Below are 15,605 nucleotides of genomic sequence, written 5' to 3'. Positions count from 1 at the left end.
CAATTTAGGTGACTTTAGTAACACTAAGCTTAGTAGCTACGGCAGTATGGCTTAGGAGGTAGAGCGGTTTGATTTCTGGGTCCTCTGGTCTGCATGTTGAAGAATCCTTGGGCGAGACACTGAGCCCCAAGTTGCCCCCGATTAATCTATTGGAGTGTGAGTGTATGAATGTCACTTTAAATTAAATGTGTGTGACTGGATGAATCAGGCTTGTAGTATTTTGAGAGAAAAGCACTATTTAAGTAACAGTCAATTTACCACAAAATCATGCCTACTTGAGCTTTCTGAATTTTCTCACCTGTTTACTTTATGAATCTTTAGTTCTGGCATCTTACATTTTCTTCTTCTTCACCTAATCCCAATATTCCTATGAGGCTAACAATAACATTTTTGGCTTGGCACAGATTTTAACACCAGACGCACTTCCTGACAGCCCTCCCATTTATCCACAAGCTAGGCCCCAAAGCCGGGATAAATGGAAGGATTTGCATCTGGTATAAAAACCTGTGCCAAACCAAATATGGAGTTGAATCTGCTGCTGGAAATAAGGGAGCAGCTGAAAGTTGTGAATGTAAAGTTATATGTCTCTGACGCTAAAATCTTGTTGTTTACTCAAAAACCTTTTTTTTTTGTTTTTTGATGTGTAAAAACTTATTGCCTTAATGTTTTATTCAGTGGGATTAGATTAATAGGTGATACTAAATTGGCCATAGGTGTGAATGTGAGTGTGAATGGTTGTGTCTCTGTGTCAGCCCTGCGTCAGATTGGCGAACTGGTACTGGTGTACCCCTCCTCTCGTGCTATGGTAGCTGATAGACTCCAGGCATCCCACGACCCTGATAAGGATAACTGGAAGAGAGTGTGGATGGATGATATTTTAAATTTTTTCACTTTATTTTTTTTCACATTGCATTAAGCTCCAATGAGAAACAAAAGTATTTTTTTAAATATAAACTTCTATCATGATTTTTTTTTTGTTTTATCCTGTTTAAAGTGCTCAAAATCTCTTGCTTTCCTTTCCTCATGTTTGCCTCAGTCGGTTTGTTGCCACACCCCTCGATGGCACTTAGTTTCACCCGCTCACCTTAGCACTCCATGAATTTATGCGTAAAATCAAAGCTCATCTTCTCAACATTCTGCCTTTCAGCAGAAATGCTTCTCCTCTTCCTAATTACCATCTCTCCCTTTACGCCTCCATCCTCCTGTCCCCACTCTTGATTTACTAAAAATGGTTTGCTTTCCCCGAGAAACGTCATGTGAACGAGGAGTTGTACTACGGTTGCTGTGAAGTCTCCCTTGTGACAGGCAGGTGCAGTATAGCGCCGTGGTTTCCGATCTTCCAGGTGTCTCTAATTATGATACTTTGGCTCACCCCTGTTCCATTTCCACATGTCTTACAACCCTTTCACATACTTATTTTCAACCATGTTCTCCTACAAATGCTTTGGGAGTACTTTTTTTTTTTTTAAAAACAACAAAAAAACTACCTTCCTCCTTCGTCATTGTCATAGGACGATAACTGGGGCAAAGTGATGACCTGTAATGTCACAGGAATATGCACTGTGTGATGATAGAGAACAAAGCTGGTTTTCACTGAGCTAATGAAGCATGAAAATGCTCCATAAAGCTCAGGCTCTCCCTCTTTCCCTTTATGGTCGTGTCTTCTATCAGAGTTTCTCACTTTAAAAAAAAAAAACGAAACTTAAGTTGTGGAGCAAATGTGTAGTTTCAGCAAGGTAGAAAGTTTCGAGAGCTTAGAAGATAAAACTTACGCTCACTTGTGAAAGTGGAGAGCTCCACAGGAGAGAGACGAGACTTTTCCAAGCGGTGAGGTGTTTACTTCACGATAGCACATTATTTCCATGGGGCACAAAGTGGTTGTGCGATGATAACATTATAAAATGTTTTTGTCTTTATTTTATTGACTGATTTCCCTCTTTATCTGCTCCCTAATCATTCCCAATACACATACATCATTACCAAGATGGATTTTTCTGGGTGAGAGATTTAGGTTAGTAAAAGAAAGGGACTGTAGAGGAAGAAAAAGAAGGAGAGGAAGCCTCTTCTCCATCTTTTCATTAATCACAAATCAGTTTGTTTCTCTCTGGGGACCAGAACACTCAGTGGGAAGAAGAATAGGCTTTTCCTCTCCCCCTTTTATCTCCCTTCTGTTCAATACATTCCCCTCTCTTCTTCTCCTCAGGATTTCTCCAGTCTCTAAATGCCAAACCAATAAACCGAGAAACAAAATCCCCCTCCTCTCCCTCGCTCTCTCCTTCTCAAACAGACTGCATGTTCAGTATTTTAATAAAAATCACAGCTTAGATGGTCACATCTGAGAGAGCACATACACACCGAAATGTATGCAGACACACACACAACAACTGACTTCTGGTATGCGTGCAGTCTTTTATATTTCCAGAGTCGGTTTAGTGTATCCTACCGTTCCACGCCTCAGCAGTCACTGTGACTATTAGTGGGATCTCACAGGGCTGAATGAGCAGTGGGATTGTTCGACTTGAATAACAACATGGAGAACTTCTCTGAAATATAAGTTCGGACTAGGCTGTGAAAAATCACAGACTCATTGTCTGAGTGGGGGAATGTTGCCATCTTGATAGGAAACAGGAAAAAAGCAGCAGTGTACAAAATCAAAGAAAGGACTTCTCTGTACAGGAGTGAAATGATTTTCCTCGCTCACTTCGGCAATCTATTCTAAGTAATTATTATCATAGTGAAACAGCTAGTTGTTGAAAAGTTAATGCTCCACTTCCTGTTATCTCTGCCTGTGTACACAGACAAATGTGTCCTTTCACGAGTACCTACAGTACGTATGACTAGCTGTGCCACATAAAGTGCATTCTATTACGCTCAGCAAAGCATTATATAGTACATGTACACGAAAGAAGATAAAGACTGGTATGACATTGAGTGGTTTCGTGCTTGTGGCAGAATTGAAACCTTTATCTAATCTTAGAGGTGTATCGCTCCATCTCGATACTCGACTCTAGCCGCAAACCACTCGTCTCACAAGTACACATGTGCACACATAGCCACATACTACAGCAGCAGCAGGACTACCGTGACGAAAACTTTGCACCCTTATGTGCACATATACACTCAGAAGTGAACTATTTTCAGTTTTGAGGTTCACATTTTAAAGGAAATGCAGAATAATAAGCTTTTTGGGTGAAAGTAAGTGATGTATGCGTCGATGTTTTAGTGTGCCACCTTGAGTCCCAGCTGAAGTGAGCAGCCAGGGCAGGGCGGAGAGAGGATAATGATCCAGCTGATAATGGAGGAGTGGAATCTGGTAAATGAGGCTGGATATAAAATGTGCTGCAGGCTGTTCCTTTGCTCTCAGTGTCTCTCTCTCTCTCTCTCACACACACACACACGTACCTCAAGATATCTTCCAGCTCTTGAGGTACGAATGTGTAAAATCATGTCAGTATAAATGAACGCTACAGCAACATACTCTTCATTACCTCTTTCTTTCCTATGTGCGTACGTGTGCACATGTATGTGTGATGCACGTATGCATGAATAGCAGGGATTATGTCTGAGGCAGAGAGCATGCACTCCCCTATTAATAAAACATTTCCATTACTAGCGCTAGTTATAGGTAGGCAGAACTTGTGGCACAGGAAAATAGACGCAGTTCCATCTTCATCTCTATTTTTCAGTGTCGCCTAAGAGGCAGCATAAATGCACTGCTAATGAGCTACAGGTAGCAGCTGATGTGCTAATACATGCTTTATTCCAAAATGAGATAGCCAGTGCTCTGGTTAAATACTGACCGAGTTCTTATTCGTTGAGAACAGACAACAAAAAAATTACACAGAACATAAAAAAACAAAAGTTATTTATTATGAATGATGATAATCCATATTCCTTCTCTTCATCCTCTTATCCAGTCCTCTCAAAAAAAAATATTAGATGCTTTCTTTGTAACTCCCACTATCATGCTTATCAGCTTTCAGAATTAAACTGAGTCCTGTGTCCATCAGCTGAAAGATCCACTTACTGTTGGGAAATCTAAGATGGACACTTTTCAGAATAAAGTATCACACTTTACAGTGCGTGGCTGCTCTTGATTACCCCTGCAAAGCCCCAATCAATAGATTCTAGAGCTAAGATAATGAATAATTGTATCAGTCTGTTGCACTTCAAATCATCGCTGTCTCCAATCAGGCTTTGATGATCAATTACGTCTGTTTTATGGAGCGAGCAAGAGATCAGTGAAATACCATAATGGTGGTTGTGGGATCAGTAAAGACAGAAAGGCATTCTTGGTATGAGAAAAAGGGGAAAGGAAAGAGCCTGCTTTTTGCTCCCTTTAATGATATATGTTGTAACATGCTAGGTTTTTTCGAACAGATGTATTTTTGATATTAAAATGTTATCAGAGAATGACGCACGTGTGGGTATCCTTTGACTTTGTGAAGGTTTGGGAACGCGTCTCAATTTGCTTGTCCGTGGTGTTGAACAAATAGTGTTCAAAGCTGCTCTTATTTTCTCCCTTTGCATTGGTTGATACTGATGTCTCCATTTCTGCTCCAGTCTTCTATTTAATAAGGAGACCAATCAGGATGCCACAATGTGAAAGTGGGATTTGAAAAGCACATCAGTTGCAGGAGCCCGAGTGACCTGCAGTTAACAGAACGATATTTTCTACATCAGTCTGCTGTTATGTGTAGTTTTCACAGGTTTCTTAAAGGTAGATCATTGTAACACATAACCTGAAAATAATCATCAAACAAATATTTATATTAGCTAGCAGTGGATAACAATAATTTGATATTACCATACAATGCGCTACATTTCATGTAATATCAATGCAGTCACTCAAATGAAATGCTGGGAGTAAATTCCTCTGTAAGGTCTCAAGGGAGATTAAGCCACCATTGTTTACTATTCGTAGGCTCTGTTATTATCATGATCTCTTTCTTCTGTTTTCACCCCAGCATATTTTGACAGCACAAATTTATGTAAAGGAAGTTGAGAATGAAATTGGAAGGAAAAAAAAGGGTGAAAAAATAGGGAGGGATGACATTTTATAAATAGAAGGCGGGCTAGAAAAACCCAGCAGCTTGTTCGCAAGTCTGATGTCATCCTGAAACCCTTTAATATTTAATTCAAAGTGTTGTGAAATTAAAAAGGCTCAAGGAGAAAAGGAAAGGGAGGCAAAATAGAAGGGACGCAGGGAGAAAGGTAGAGCGAGACAGATAAGAGACTGTAATAAAAAAAAGCAGCTCACCTCTCTTTTTAATTACAAATATGTTGATAATGAGCTATTAATTTAAAAGAAGAGGCCCTTGACTGGCATTATCAGACAGAAGGGGAAGGGGAAGGGGGGGTGTTTACAAACTGAGAGTGTCCTCTACACAGCAACAACATCAGCGTGCCTGCAGATCTCACAATCTGGATCGGGTGTTCTGAAACTGTGTGCATCGTGCCTTTGAATCCAGATCGATAAAGTAATTGATAGTCAATAAAATGAATGCCTTGCAGAGTAAACACTAGATCCATTTTGATAAAGGGTTTTTTTGTGCTTTTTTTACTGAACCTGGACTCCTCCCAGGTATATGGTTAGTCTATCCCAGCAAAGCAGAACAGTGACCTCCTGTGGATTCTAATATACAACACAAATGCAACATGACGTCACACTGAAGCGAGGGCTGTTACCATTTACAAACTACTGTCCTGCAAATATGTAAAAATAATTTAAACTCCAGTGAATGATCGTGCAGTTTGTGAACTCACGTACTTTTGTTTTTTAGAATTTCACCTATCAAATAACTTCAGCGTTTGACTAATTGAGAGTCGGTGTTCATTCAGTCCCACGTCCGTCACAGTCGCACACAAACACACGCGTCATGTCGAGAATGTCACATGGCCATAATATGCATTACACACTTCAGGGAGTGTATGACATGACATGTCCCAGGTGAGAAAGGGCCCATGTTTGACTTGACATGCTGCCGGCAGGTGATTAACAGAGAGTCCGACCTCGGTGCCCTCCATTAGATATTATTACGCAGAAGGCTCCATCTCCCTTATACATAATTATAAGAGTCATATGAATGTCCTTCACATGTCTGTAGGGTGGTTGTAACACTAGAGCTGAAGCACATATTAGATACTCAGATTGTTTTAAGGCAGTTTGACTTGGTTACAGCCAAGAAAATTCAGCAGCGTCGAGATAAAGAACCAGACCGTCTCCACACAAGACGGTGATGGACTGGTGCGGGGTCACTAATGATTCTGTCAATCAATACCATGGCTGGTGTGTCACAGCAGTCTTTTGCATCCTGTCAGGCCCATCACTCAGTGCACCTCAGACACAGTGAAGACCCAGCACACACAGACCTACACGATTACTATGCGGCACATCTCATCTAGGTGAGAGATTATGACAAGAGGGATTATGTCAATGAAATCTGCAGCCCACAGACCCAGCATCACTCCCGAGGACTAAGAAAGAGTATAAACCCATGTGTAGGATGCCTTTTCAATCAATTTCCTCCCTAATGAACTGCCTCAATGAGGCTTCAATAAACCTAAACTAATTCAAGGCAATCCTTAATCTCCTGACCTAGCCTTTTTGCATTGTCCCTGGTATTACAGTAACAGGATTGTAAAAGCATTGGCTCCAGATACACCCGTCCTCAAGTGACGAAGAGACTGGTGGGGGTTAGCATTAATTTCCAAAGCCTTATGTTTCATTTGCATAATTACCATAAATCAGTGCAGGGATGTTCTGGGCGACAGTAGAGGGGAACAGAGGAACGCTATTGGGAAAAGGAAATGTTTGGGAAGGTGACAGCATGCAAAAGACTGCTGACTTAGCGGGCAGTGTGGTGATTAAGGAATAACTGTGTGCTTCTAAAAACAAAGTTAAGTAAGTCCTCATGGAAACTGGAGGGTTTTTGTCTCTGTAACAATCAGTGAACCATTTCATTAAAATAAGACGTGTCTAAAAACTAGAACTTTTTTAAAACTGCTGGAAAATTATCTGAATAATAAATAAGTAACAGATAATTGTGACGCCTTTTTCACCTGTTCAAAGAAGAGTTTAACATTGCAGGTGATGCGCTAAACTTTGAAGCTCTTCAAGATAAATTTGGGATATTTGGCTACAAAGAAACAGGCTTAATTTAATTTGACTTTGTGGCAACAGTTTCAGTAAATATATTCATATATCATGCAGCATGACCTTGGAATAAGGTACCTTTTAGTGAATGCTGCACTATGAACTTAATATACAGTAAATACAGCAGAATGGGGCCACAGTGAACCCGAGGGACAGCCATTTATACAATAACAATACTGAGGCCTTTGGGTAATAACCATTCTACCTGTGTGACACAATAGGTGATCTTTGCTGCGTTCCTCTACATACAGTAAAGAAAGGTTGACTTGTGCAGTAAACTAAAGGATCCGTCATGGACGGATTAAAACTATGTGAGCTCACTGACGGGGAAACTATTCGTATCCTGCACTGGATTAAATGGGTGAAACAAATGTGAGGGGTTAAATGCTTTGACACAGGGTACAGACTGTACAGCCTGCTGGCTCAGTAATCTGCTGAAGTTCTTGTGCTTTGTGTAATATTGAATTTGAGTCATCTGCAGAGCAGTCGGGGTTATTTAAGGACAACTACACACATGCAAGAGGTTAACCCGGAGACCTAAATAGGTAGTGCTATATTGCTGAAAGATTAATCTCTCTTTGAAGCCATCTCCTACTTCATGCTGTACATAAAGAGCAGACAGTACAGTAAGCTCACAAAAGTTCCCTAAACTTTGCCTAACCTCTTTTATCTCTACTTCCAGGCCTCCACAGCTGCTGCTGCTGCCTGGTCTGATAAAGCCAAGAGAACAGTATGTGGGTGAGCAAATGATAAAAACAGAGACGCTGAAACTGAGAAAGATGCGGGGACGCTCTGAGAGAACCATTAAGACTGAGATGGAAAAAGAGAAAGACATAAAATATTCTAAGAGAAAAGAAAAAATAAAATATCATAAACTAAATAAACTATCATGTAAAAAAGGAGGAGGAGGAGAGTGTTAAGAGAGGACTGATGGAGGGGGCAGAGATGGAGACATATGACAGCTGGCAGACAGAGAAGGCGGCTCTCCTCTGCTCAGTTTCACTGCACCTTAGCAGGCCAGATGGACTAATTTGGCCCTCTGTGCCCTTCATAAGCCAACACACACACACACACACACACACACACACACACACACACACACACACACACACACACACACACACACACACACACACACACACACACACACACACACGCACACACACAGAGTTTATATATTTAGCTATATTTACGGGAACACTAGCCTACTTCGTCTATTAAGGTAAATGACTATTCTCTGCCAAGTGGCATTGTACTATAATATGCTGGTTTCACACAGTGATGTTGAATTTATGTAAAAGTATTAGGCCTCTATGTACTTACAGAGTAATTACTGAGCAGTTAATTACTGTTGCAGTATCTGACTTATTATACTTCTGCTAGATCTTAAAGATGTATTAATCTCGTATGTATTAAAAAGAAAACCCAATAAACTCGACTGTGATACAGGCCCTCCCTCTACTGTCAAAACTCTGCTACTACATTAAAGAGCACGGATCAGCACCAAAGTAAAGGACAGCTCCCACACTCCAAACACAGTCCCACAAATTACCTACAAAAAACACAAGGAAGAAAACTGAACTAGAAATGACATCTATCAAAGCCCTCGGATTTTTAAACTTAAAAATAACAAACCTCTTGTTTAATTTTTTAGATCTTCTTCTCTGGATGTTTGTTTTCATTCTCATTTCTCCAGTAATTGAGCAACAACACTGCTAGAGGTATAAAAAAAAGATTCAGCCAGTCCCAAAACAGTATTGATTGATGTCTGGTTATAAAAAGACATCTATCATCTAGACAGTCTAAAATTGAAGCTGCACTGGACTGTGTGTTCATGTGCCCGTGTCTGTGTGTGCGTGTGTCTTCACTTGTGCGTGTGTGTGTACTTGCTGGTGGTCTGGCTAGCCGTGTTGATGCAGCACAATATTATGAAACAATAAAATGTAGACAGCTGATTCATATCTCAGCATAAAAGCCAGAGTTTTGTTAGGTTCCCCTTTAATGAAACCTATAATTTCTGCCACCCTCGATGGCGCTGCCACACAGCAGAGGGATCGATCATAAAGAGAGATATCTAGAGCTGCTCAATTTTGCAGGATTGCCATGGCAATTAGTGAGCCAAGTTGCAGTGCGAAAAGTAATTTACACAGTAAAGTCACATGTCAACCACATCTTTCGCCTGAGAACAGTACACTCATCTCTCTTAAACACACACAAGGGTGGGGGAAAAAACAAAAGAAAAACACCCACCCGCACAAAGTCACACACATGCTGCAGAGTAATGCAACAAGGTTTTGTCAAAGACTGATGTTGTAGTCACAAAGGTTAGAAACTCAATCACTTTAGGGATGGCTTCCACGTCACCGTGTCTCAAGGAAATATGACTCCATCCCGCGCGCGCGCGTGTGTGTGTGTGTGTGTGTGTTTATCCATGAATGTACAGACACCAATATGTGCTGAGAATGAATTGCTGGGTCAACAGAAATGAAGCAGGGCGGAGATGTCATAACCAGCAAAAACATTACCGTAAAGAAGGGACGACCAAACAAAGAGAAGGAAAGGTCAGAAAGCGAGCGAACCTGTGTGAAGCGAGACAGCTTCAACATAATAGCGCAGATTTCGCTGGGCTATTGCGATCAATTCTCTTGAAATCACAAGAGAGGAGAAGCTGACTCTTCCTTTCTCGCAGAGGAGGGCAGATCTACAGTATCAGCACATTCAAACGGTGAAGCAACGTCTGTTTTTCATCCGCCTTTCCTCTCCACCACTCTCCCCCGTCTCCCGTGACCTTAGGGTTTATTACGCGCACACTCTCTCTTTCTCTCTTGGTGATGATCATCTGGCCTTGTCAGCAGGTTGAAGTCACTGAGCTAAGCATTTCCCTGCCATCCCAAAGGATCTCAAACATAAACGATGTCTCTTTTTTGTGTGTGTTTGTGTGCTGTAGTCGTGTGTACAAACTTGGCTGATGGCATTACACGCAAACATTCAGGATGGATGCGTGGGTATAACGTCATCAACCACCAGCTGCGAATCTTATAGGTCGCCTGACAGCTTCTAAGCCAGCAGATTGTGTTTCTGTTCCACAGCACTCTGTATTCTCTTCACTCATAACCCACTCGACCCCCTTTTGTCCTCAAGAATCCAAATCCAGCAGTCTTCTTCAGTGTAAAAGCTTTTCTCTGTAGTGATTGAGTGGACAAGTACCACCTAAGTGTGCTCAAATGCAGAACTCTCCCAGCCGTCTCTGAGATTTAACCTGCCTGTTGACTTCAGGCTCAGAGATTAGTAGAGAAGTGTACACACACTTGCTATTCAGCCAGAAGGCTGAAGACGACGTCAGTATAGAATTATAATGACCACAACAGAAGCAGTAGAGAAAATCCCAGGGATTTACTGTGGTCTGGTTAAATGGAAGATCGGAAGATGTGCTGAATGAGAATGGCGTTTCGGCTGCTCTCTATTCTCAGCGTGCGCTTCCTCTGAGAGTGTGTTTAAGAGAGACCACATCCCCGTATATTTACTCTTTGAAAGCGGCTGGTTCTAAGTTTGCAGAGCAAATAAACTGGCTTTAAGATACTGCCCCCTTGTGGACATAAGTGGGACTATGAGCACAGTTTCACAGTCTCTACAAAAGGCAGAACATAACTTGGAGCAACATATTAAAACACGGGCAAGAAAAGTGAGGAAAATTTGTTAAATTTCTGCATTTATGTAAAAATAAAGTCTCATGTGAAAAAAAGAAGAAATCAAAAACACTGTTTTGTGTTATTGTTTTATCTAATAAAATTAAAATATAATGGGTTTTTTTGCAAAGCAAATTAAAGTAGAAAAAAAAAAATCAACACCATTCAATAAAACAAGACAGGAATGTGTAGGTTGAAGCTACTTTGACTTGTTTTCAACTGATTTGTTTGCATAAAGCTGGAAAGCATCAGAAAGTCAACACAGTGACTGCTCTTACTCACATTGCTAAAATGACACAAAATGCTAAACGAGGTAAACCACACACCCCAGAGTCACACCCAAAGGCTTAAAGCAGCCAGATAAGCTAACTAACATCTCTGCTCATGTGTCTTTAACAAGACGGCACAAAGAAGATAAAGAAAGAAACCTTTACACAACTAAACTGGAGAGAACACACAACATCTGGCATTCATCCCAGAGTAGTACAGTAGAGGGAGCCTAGTAATTATGAGCTACTTTGCTGCTCACCGTGTTAAAGGGGATATGAATTCCTACAGGGTAATGTCATGGTCCCTCCTAAGGAAAGGTTTGGTAATGCAGCAATGCAATATCCCTAAAACGCAAGTAAAACAACAAAGGTTTAAACAACTAAATTCCACAATGAAGTGCGACCAAAAAAACAAAATTAGCTGAGCTGAATGGAAACATTGTCCAGCTTTGATCAATTCAATTCAGTTTTATCTATACAGCACCAGATTACAGCAACAGTCCCGTCAAGGCACTTTATATTGTAAAGTAAAGACCCTACCCTACCGATCTACAGATGCTAGGTTGATGTTAAAGCGTCCAAAAAAGTTTCAGTTATCAGTTATTAAACCAAGATGTTAAAGGAAATGTCTAATGTGTCTGTTTGACTGTACTCTGAGATCTTAGGAACAAGTAGTGCAGAACAAACAGGTAAATCAAAAGGATTTGTTCCTTGCCACTGTACTGTCACATACTTCTAACACAAGCCTGCATATACAATGACATATTGTTAACATACAACACAAAACTACTGCACCAACCAACATGTGACTATTGGCAGTCATTTCTAGTCATTTGTCACACACACACACCCTCAGACACGCAGCCTCCTCAAATACTATCACACATGTGGCATGTTGTTTAAAGCCATACATTTGTAATAGAAAATTTGCTTGACATGGGCGTCACTTACTGGGGTGCTGCCGTCTGACAGGGTCAACATGCTGATTGACATGCTCATCTTATCGGAGGAGGAGAGGGATGGTGGGGAAGGGCTCCTTTTCTCCACTTCCTGTCGCTGCAGGAAGTCACGCCAAGCCCGCTGGATACTGCACGTGTAAGATAAAGAAAGATTCATTTGAACTGTGACTCAATGAAAGCTACAGAGAGGTAAACAGGCACAAAAAATTTCAAATCTCATCATCGCAATGATGGAAATTAAGTAGTTACACAAAAGAAATGAAGCACTTTATTAAATGTTTTTTTAATGACTGCAATTAAAATAAAAGTCTGCAAATGCCCCTTTTTCAGACAGATAAAAGAAATACTCACATCAACACCTTGTTCTCAATTGGTGGCAGGTTGACATTGATGTTATTGTCTAGGTTCATAGTCAGGTGATTACTGAGCAGAAGAAAAGGGGAAAGGGGTAAAGAACAACAAACAGCACACACACACACACACACACACACACACACACACACACACACACACGCACACACACACACACACACACACACACACGCACACACACACATACATCCATACAGGTCCAGTCTATGTTATCAGTAATTAAACAGCGGTAAATCACTCCTACAGAGAAACTGCAGTAGCACAAGAGCAGGATGATCATTCTGTATCTGTGTTTATTACTATAAGATTTACCTAAGGTGTGATTTGATGCCGCACAGGGGATAGAGATCCCCCCCCCCACACACACACACACTGATTCTTATGTTGCATCTTGATGCTTCTTCTTCTTTTCATTAATCTGCTAAGAACAACTGTTTCAGAGTGAAATAAACAGATAAAACAGATATTAACCGGATTAACCCCTTGCTGATCGCTGACATCAGAATTCCTTACACAGGTGGGTTATGCAGCTTCTTCTTTCAATATGTTAAATTGCAGGTCTGCACCAGGGCTGCTGTCTGCAACATCCTGCAGTTAGAAAATCTTGCGATGGAGGAGTTTCTGAAGAAATTACGAGCACAGTTTTATGGGTTTGCATGTGATGGTGGAGCTGCTGGGATGATCGAGTAAACAGAAGCAGCCACAGTCTTGATTGAAAACATCAACCGTAACCTGATCGTCATTTGCTGAATCATTCACAAGTAAGTGGTTGCGGTCTCTGATGCTGTAGTGCACATTAAAGTGCAGAGTCATATTCACACATTGTCTGACTCTCAAACTCAAAAGTCTGCTGATGATCAGCAGCAGAAAAAAGCAGAGAAAGTCTGTCACTAAAGACTGAGGTCGTCGTCTGATATGTAGGAATTACTGTAGCGGGAAATTTATGTGTTATTTTCTGAATTGACGTAATTGGGAGGGGGATTTAATTCTGGCATATTGAACTGTTTGCATTGTTACAGTCTGATTGGATCACCTGTGTCTGAAGAGGAAAACATGCGACTGAGAATACTGCGCATGTTGATTGCATTAAAAACACACCACGATACTCTCGTAAATGCTGTAGTCAGACTTTAAGTCATAAATATAAATATATAGGACTACTCTGGGTCGGTTATGTGTGCACATATACCCAAACTCACCTGTGCAGCAGCTGGAAGCGTTCATTATTAACATGCTTGTAGCCACTCTGGAGGCTCTTGAGATGAATCTGTGTAAGAGATACACAAGAGGGACAAATACAGAGTCAAGCAGCCAGGAGCAGGAGGAGGAGGTAATGAGATGAGGACGATAAGAGGAGATCCCAGCATTTTGTGTGTGTGTGCACAAATATGAATGAATGTGTGGCAGATGTGTGATCATTGTGCTGAGATCAGGGACCCCCGAGGGATGTGGTTTGGCAGCATTTTGGTTCGCTTAAATGTTTTCTTGAGAAGTTAGTAAAGTAAGCTTTCAAAAACTCGGCCAACTGAGCTGGCTCAGCGTTTTCCAGGCGTTTGGATCAGAAGCACACAGAGAGAAAGAGAGAGAGAGACCGGGGCAGAGCAAATAAGTCGCAAAGGACATCATTCATGTAGCTATGGCACAGCTGTACAGATGTGCCAATCACATTGGAGATTAGAGCAGTAAAACTTTACTCCTCTACTAAAATTACTTTTAGCTCCATCCTCCAGTCCTCGCCAGCTGCTCTCCTCCCCTTGGCTCCATTCTTGAGTTTTAATAGTGCTTTATAATGAGGACAGGCCTGCCTCTACATAATTGAACATACTAATTCAATTACAAAGGAGCAACAATGTTTAAGTGGAGCATTTCTTCCTGATGAGCCAAGAGGGTCGCATCAGGGCACCGAGCATCTATCAGCGTCATCCCAGTGTATTTGTGGATGTGTGTTTATAGTCAAACTTCACTTTTATTCGGCTATTATTGTTATTAATTCATTACTGCATAATGACCTATGCATGAAAGAATATATTGCATCTATTAAATAGCAAAGTGGGCTGTAAAGAAACCGGCACGAAGAAATATTTTTGCAGCTCGCACATGTATGACCACACTGAGACAAATCACCGCACTCAAGTGGTTAGCTGATGCTTTGGTTCAAGGTGTTTAATATTCATTATATATATTGATATATACGTTCCCCACTTAATAACTATGCAAGAGTGTCCTGTCCTTCTGAAGTGTTACTTACACAAATGTAGTACATAAATAGTGTATGTAAAACAGCGTAGGAACCACTGTCTTACTATATTATAGAACTAGGGTTATAAAAATATCTTGTTTGGCTGTTTGCTTAATTTCAGTGTGACAGGCAGTGTTGTTTTTTTTCTCATTCCTCTGCCTCCCAGAAGGAACAAACAGCTCATTAGGCAGAATCAAGGACTTTGACTAGTGATCAATGACTGTTTCAAGAAGCTTTTTCCCGCCATCTCTTTTTTTCCACTTTGTCTTTTCCTCTCCGTTTACTCAGATGAAATAAGGTTCAATGAAAGCACAACTGCAGCTCCACTGAACCCAGACCTCCCTGAACTGTCATTCGTTTTGAGAGCTGGTGAAGTCACCTTTGCATTTCCAAATTCCCCGGAAAGACAGTAGGTTTTATGCTACAGTATCCACCAGTTTCACACATAGAAATCCAATTAAACACTTTTAAATAGCCTTTAAAGTGCCATTTGGGAATTTTGAGATAGTTAAGCAGAGGATGAAATGAAAGATGCAAATTAAGAAAGAGAAAAAAAAACACTAAAATAAAGTCAGGGAGGTGTGGAAAAAAGCTGAGTAGAGAAAGAGACAACAGAGAATTAAATGACATGATGTAGAGATAAGCAGAGTATAAATGAGTAGAGATGTGTACGTGTGTGTGTGTGTGTGTGTGTGTGTGTGTGTGTGAAGTTTTGAGTAATGGAGTTGCTGGGAGACTGAATGAGGCGATCATTTCAATTTCCCCTTCGAGTTACTGATGGTACTGTCACAAGCCTGACCAGACAAACTGTTAGCCTACTTCAGCACACACACATATGCACACACACATACACACTTACACACAAGAAGGCACTGACATAGAGACACGCATCACAAACATTAACACAAGCTAACACACAGAACT

General features: G+C 40.9%; 1 protein-coding gene across 1 annotated transcript in view; it reads right to left on the bottom strand.

Annotated features, from left to right (window-relative positions):
- schip1 (schwannomin interacting protein 1) overlaps positions 1-15,605 on the bottom strand; it is a 221,364-nt gene that overhangs the window by 138,425 nt on the left and 67,334 nt on the right. Inside the window, exons 6-8 of the mRNA XM_031744009.2 lie at positions 13,642-13,709; positions 12,422-12,493; positions 12,063-12,198 (exon numbers count right to left, since the gene is read on the bottom strand). Of these exons, the coding sequence (XP_031599869.2) occupies positions 12,063-12,198; positions 12,422-12,493; positions 13,642-13,709 (276 nt within the window). The remainder of the gene's footprint in view (positions 1-12,062; positions 12,199-12,421; positions 12,494-13,641; positions 13,710-15,605) is intronic.

Source organism: Oreochromis aureus, linkage group 14, assembly GCF_013358895.1.
Source record: "Oreochromis aureus strain Israel breed Guangdong linkage group 14, ZZ_aureus, whole genome shotgun sequence".
Taxonomy (NCBI): domain Eukaryota; kingdom Metazoa; phylum Chordata; class Actinopteri; order Cichliformes; family Cichlidae; genus Oreochromis; species Oreochromis aureus.
Note: the sequence above shows the minus strand (reverse complement) of the source record. Positions and strands in the feature narration are given on the sequence as shown.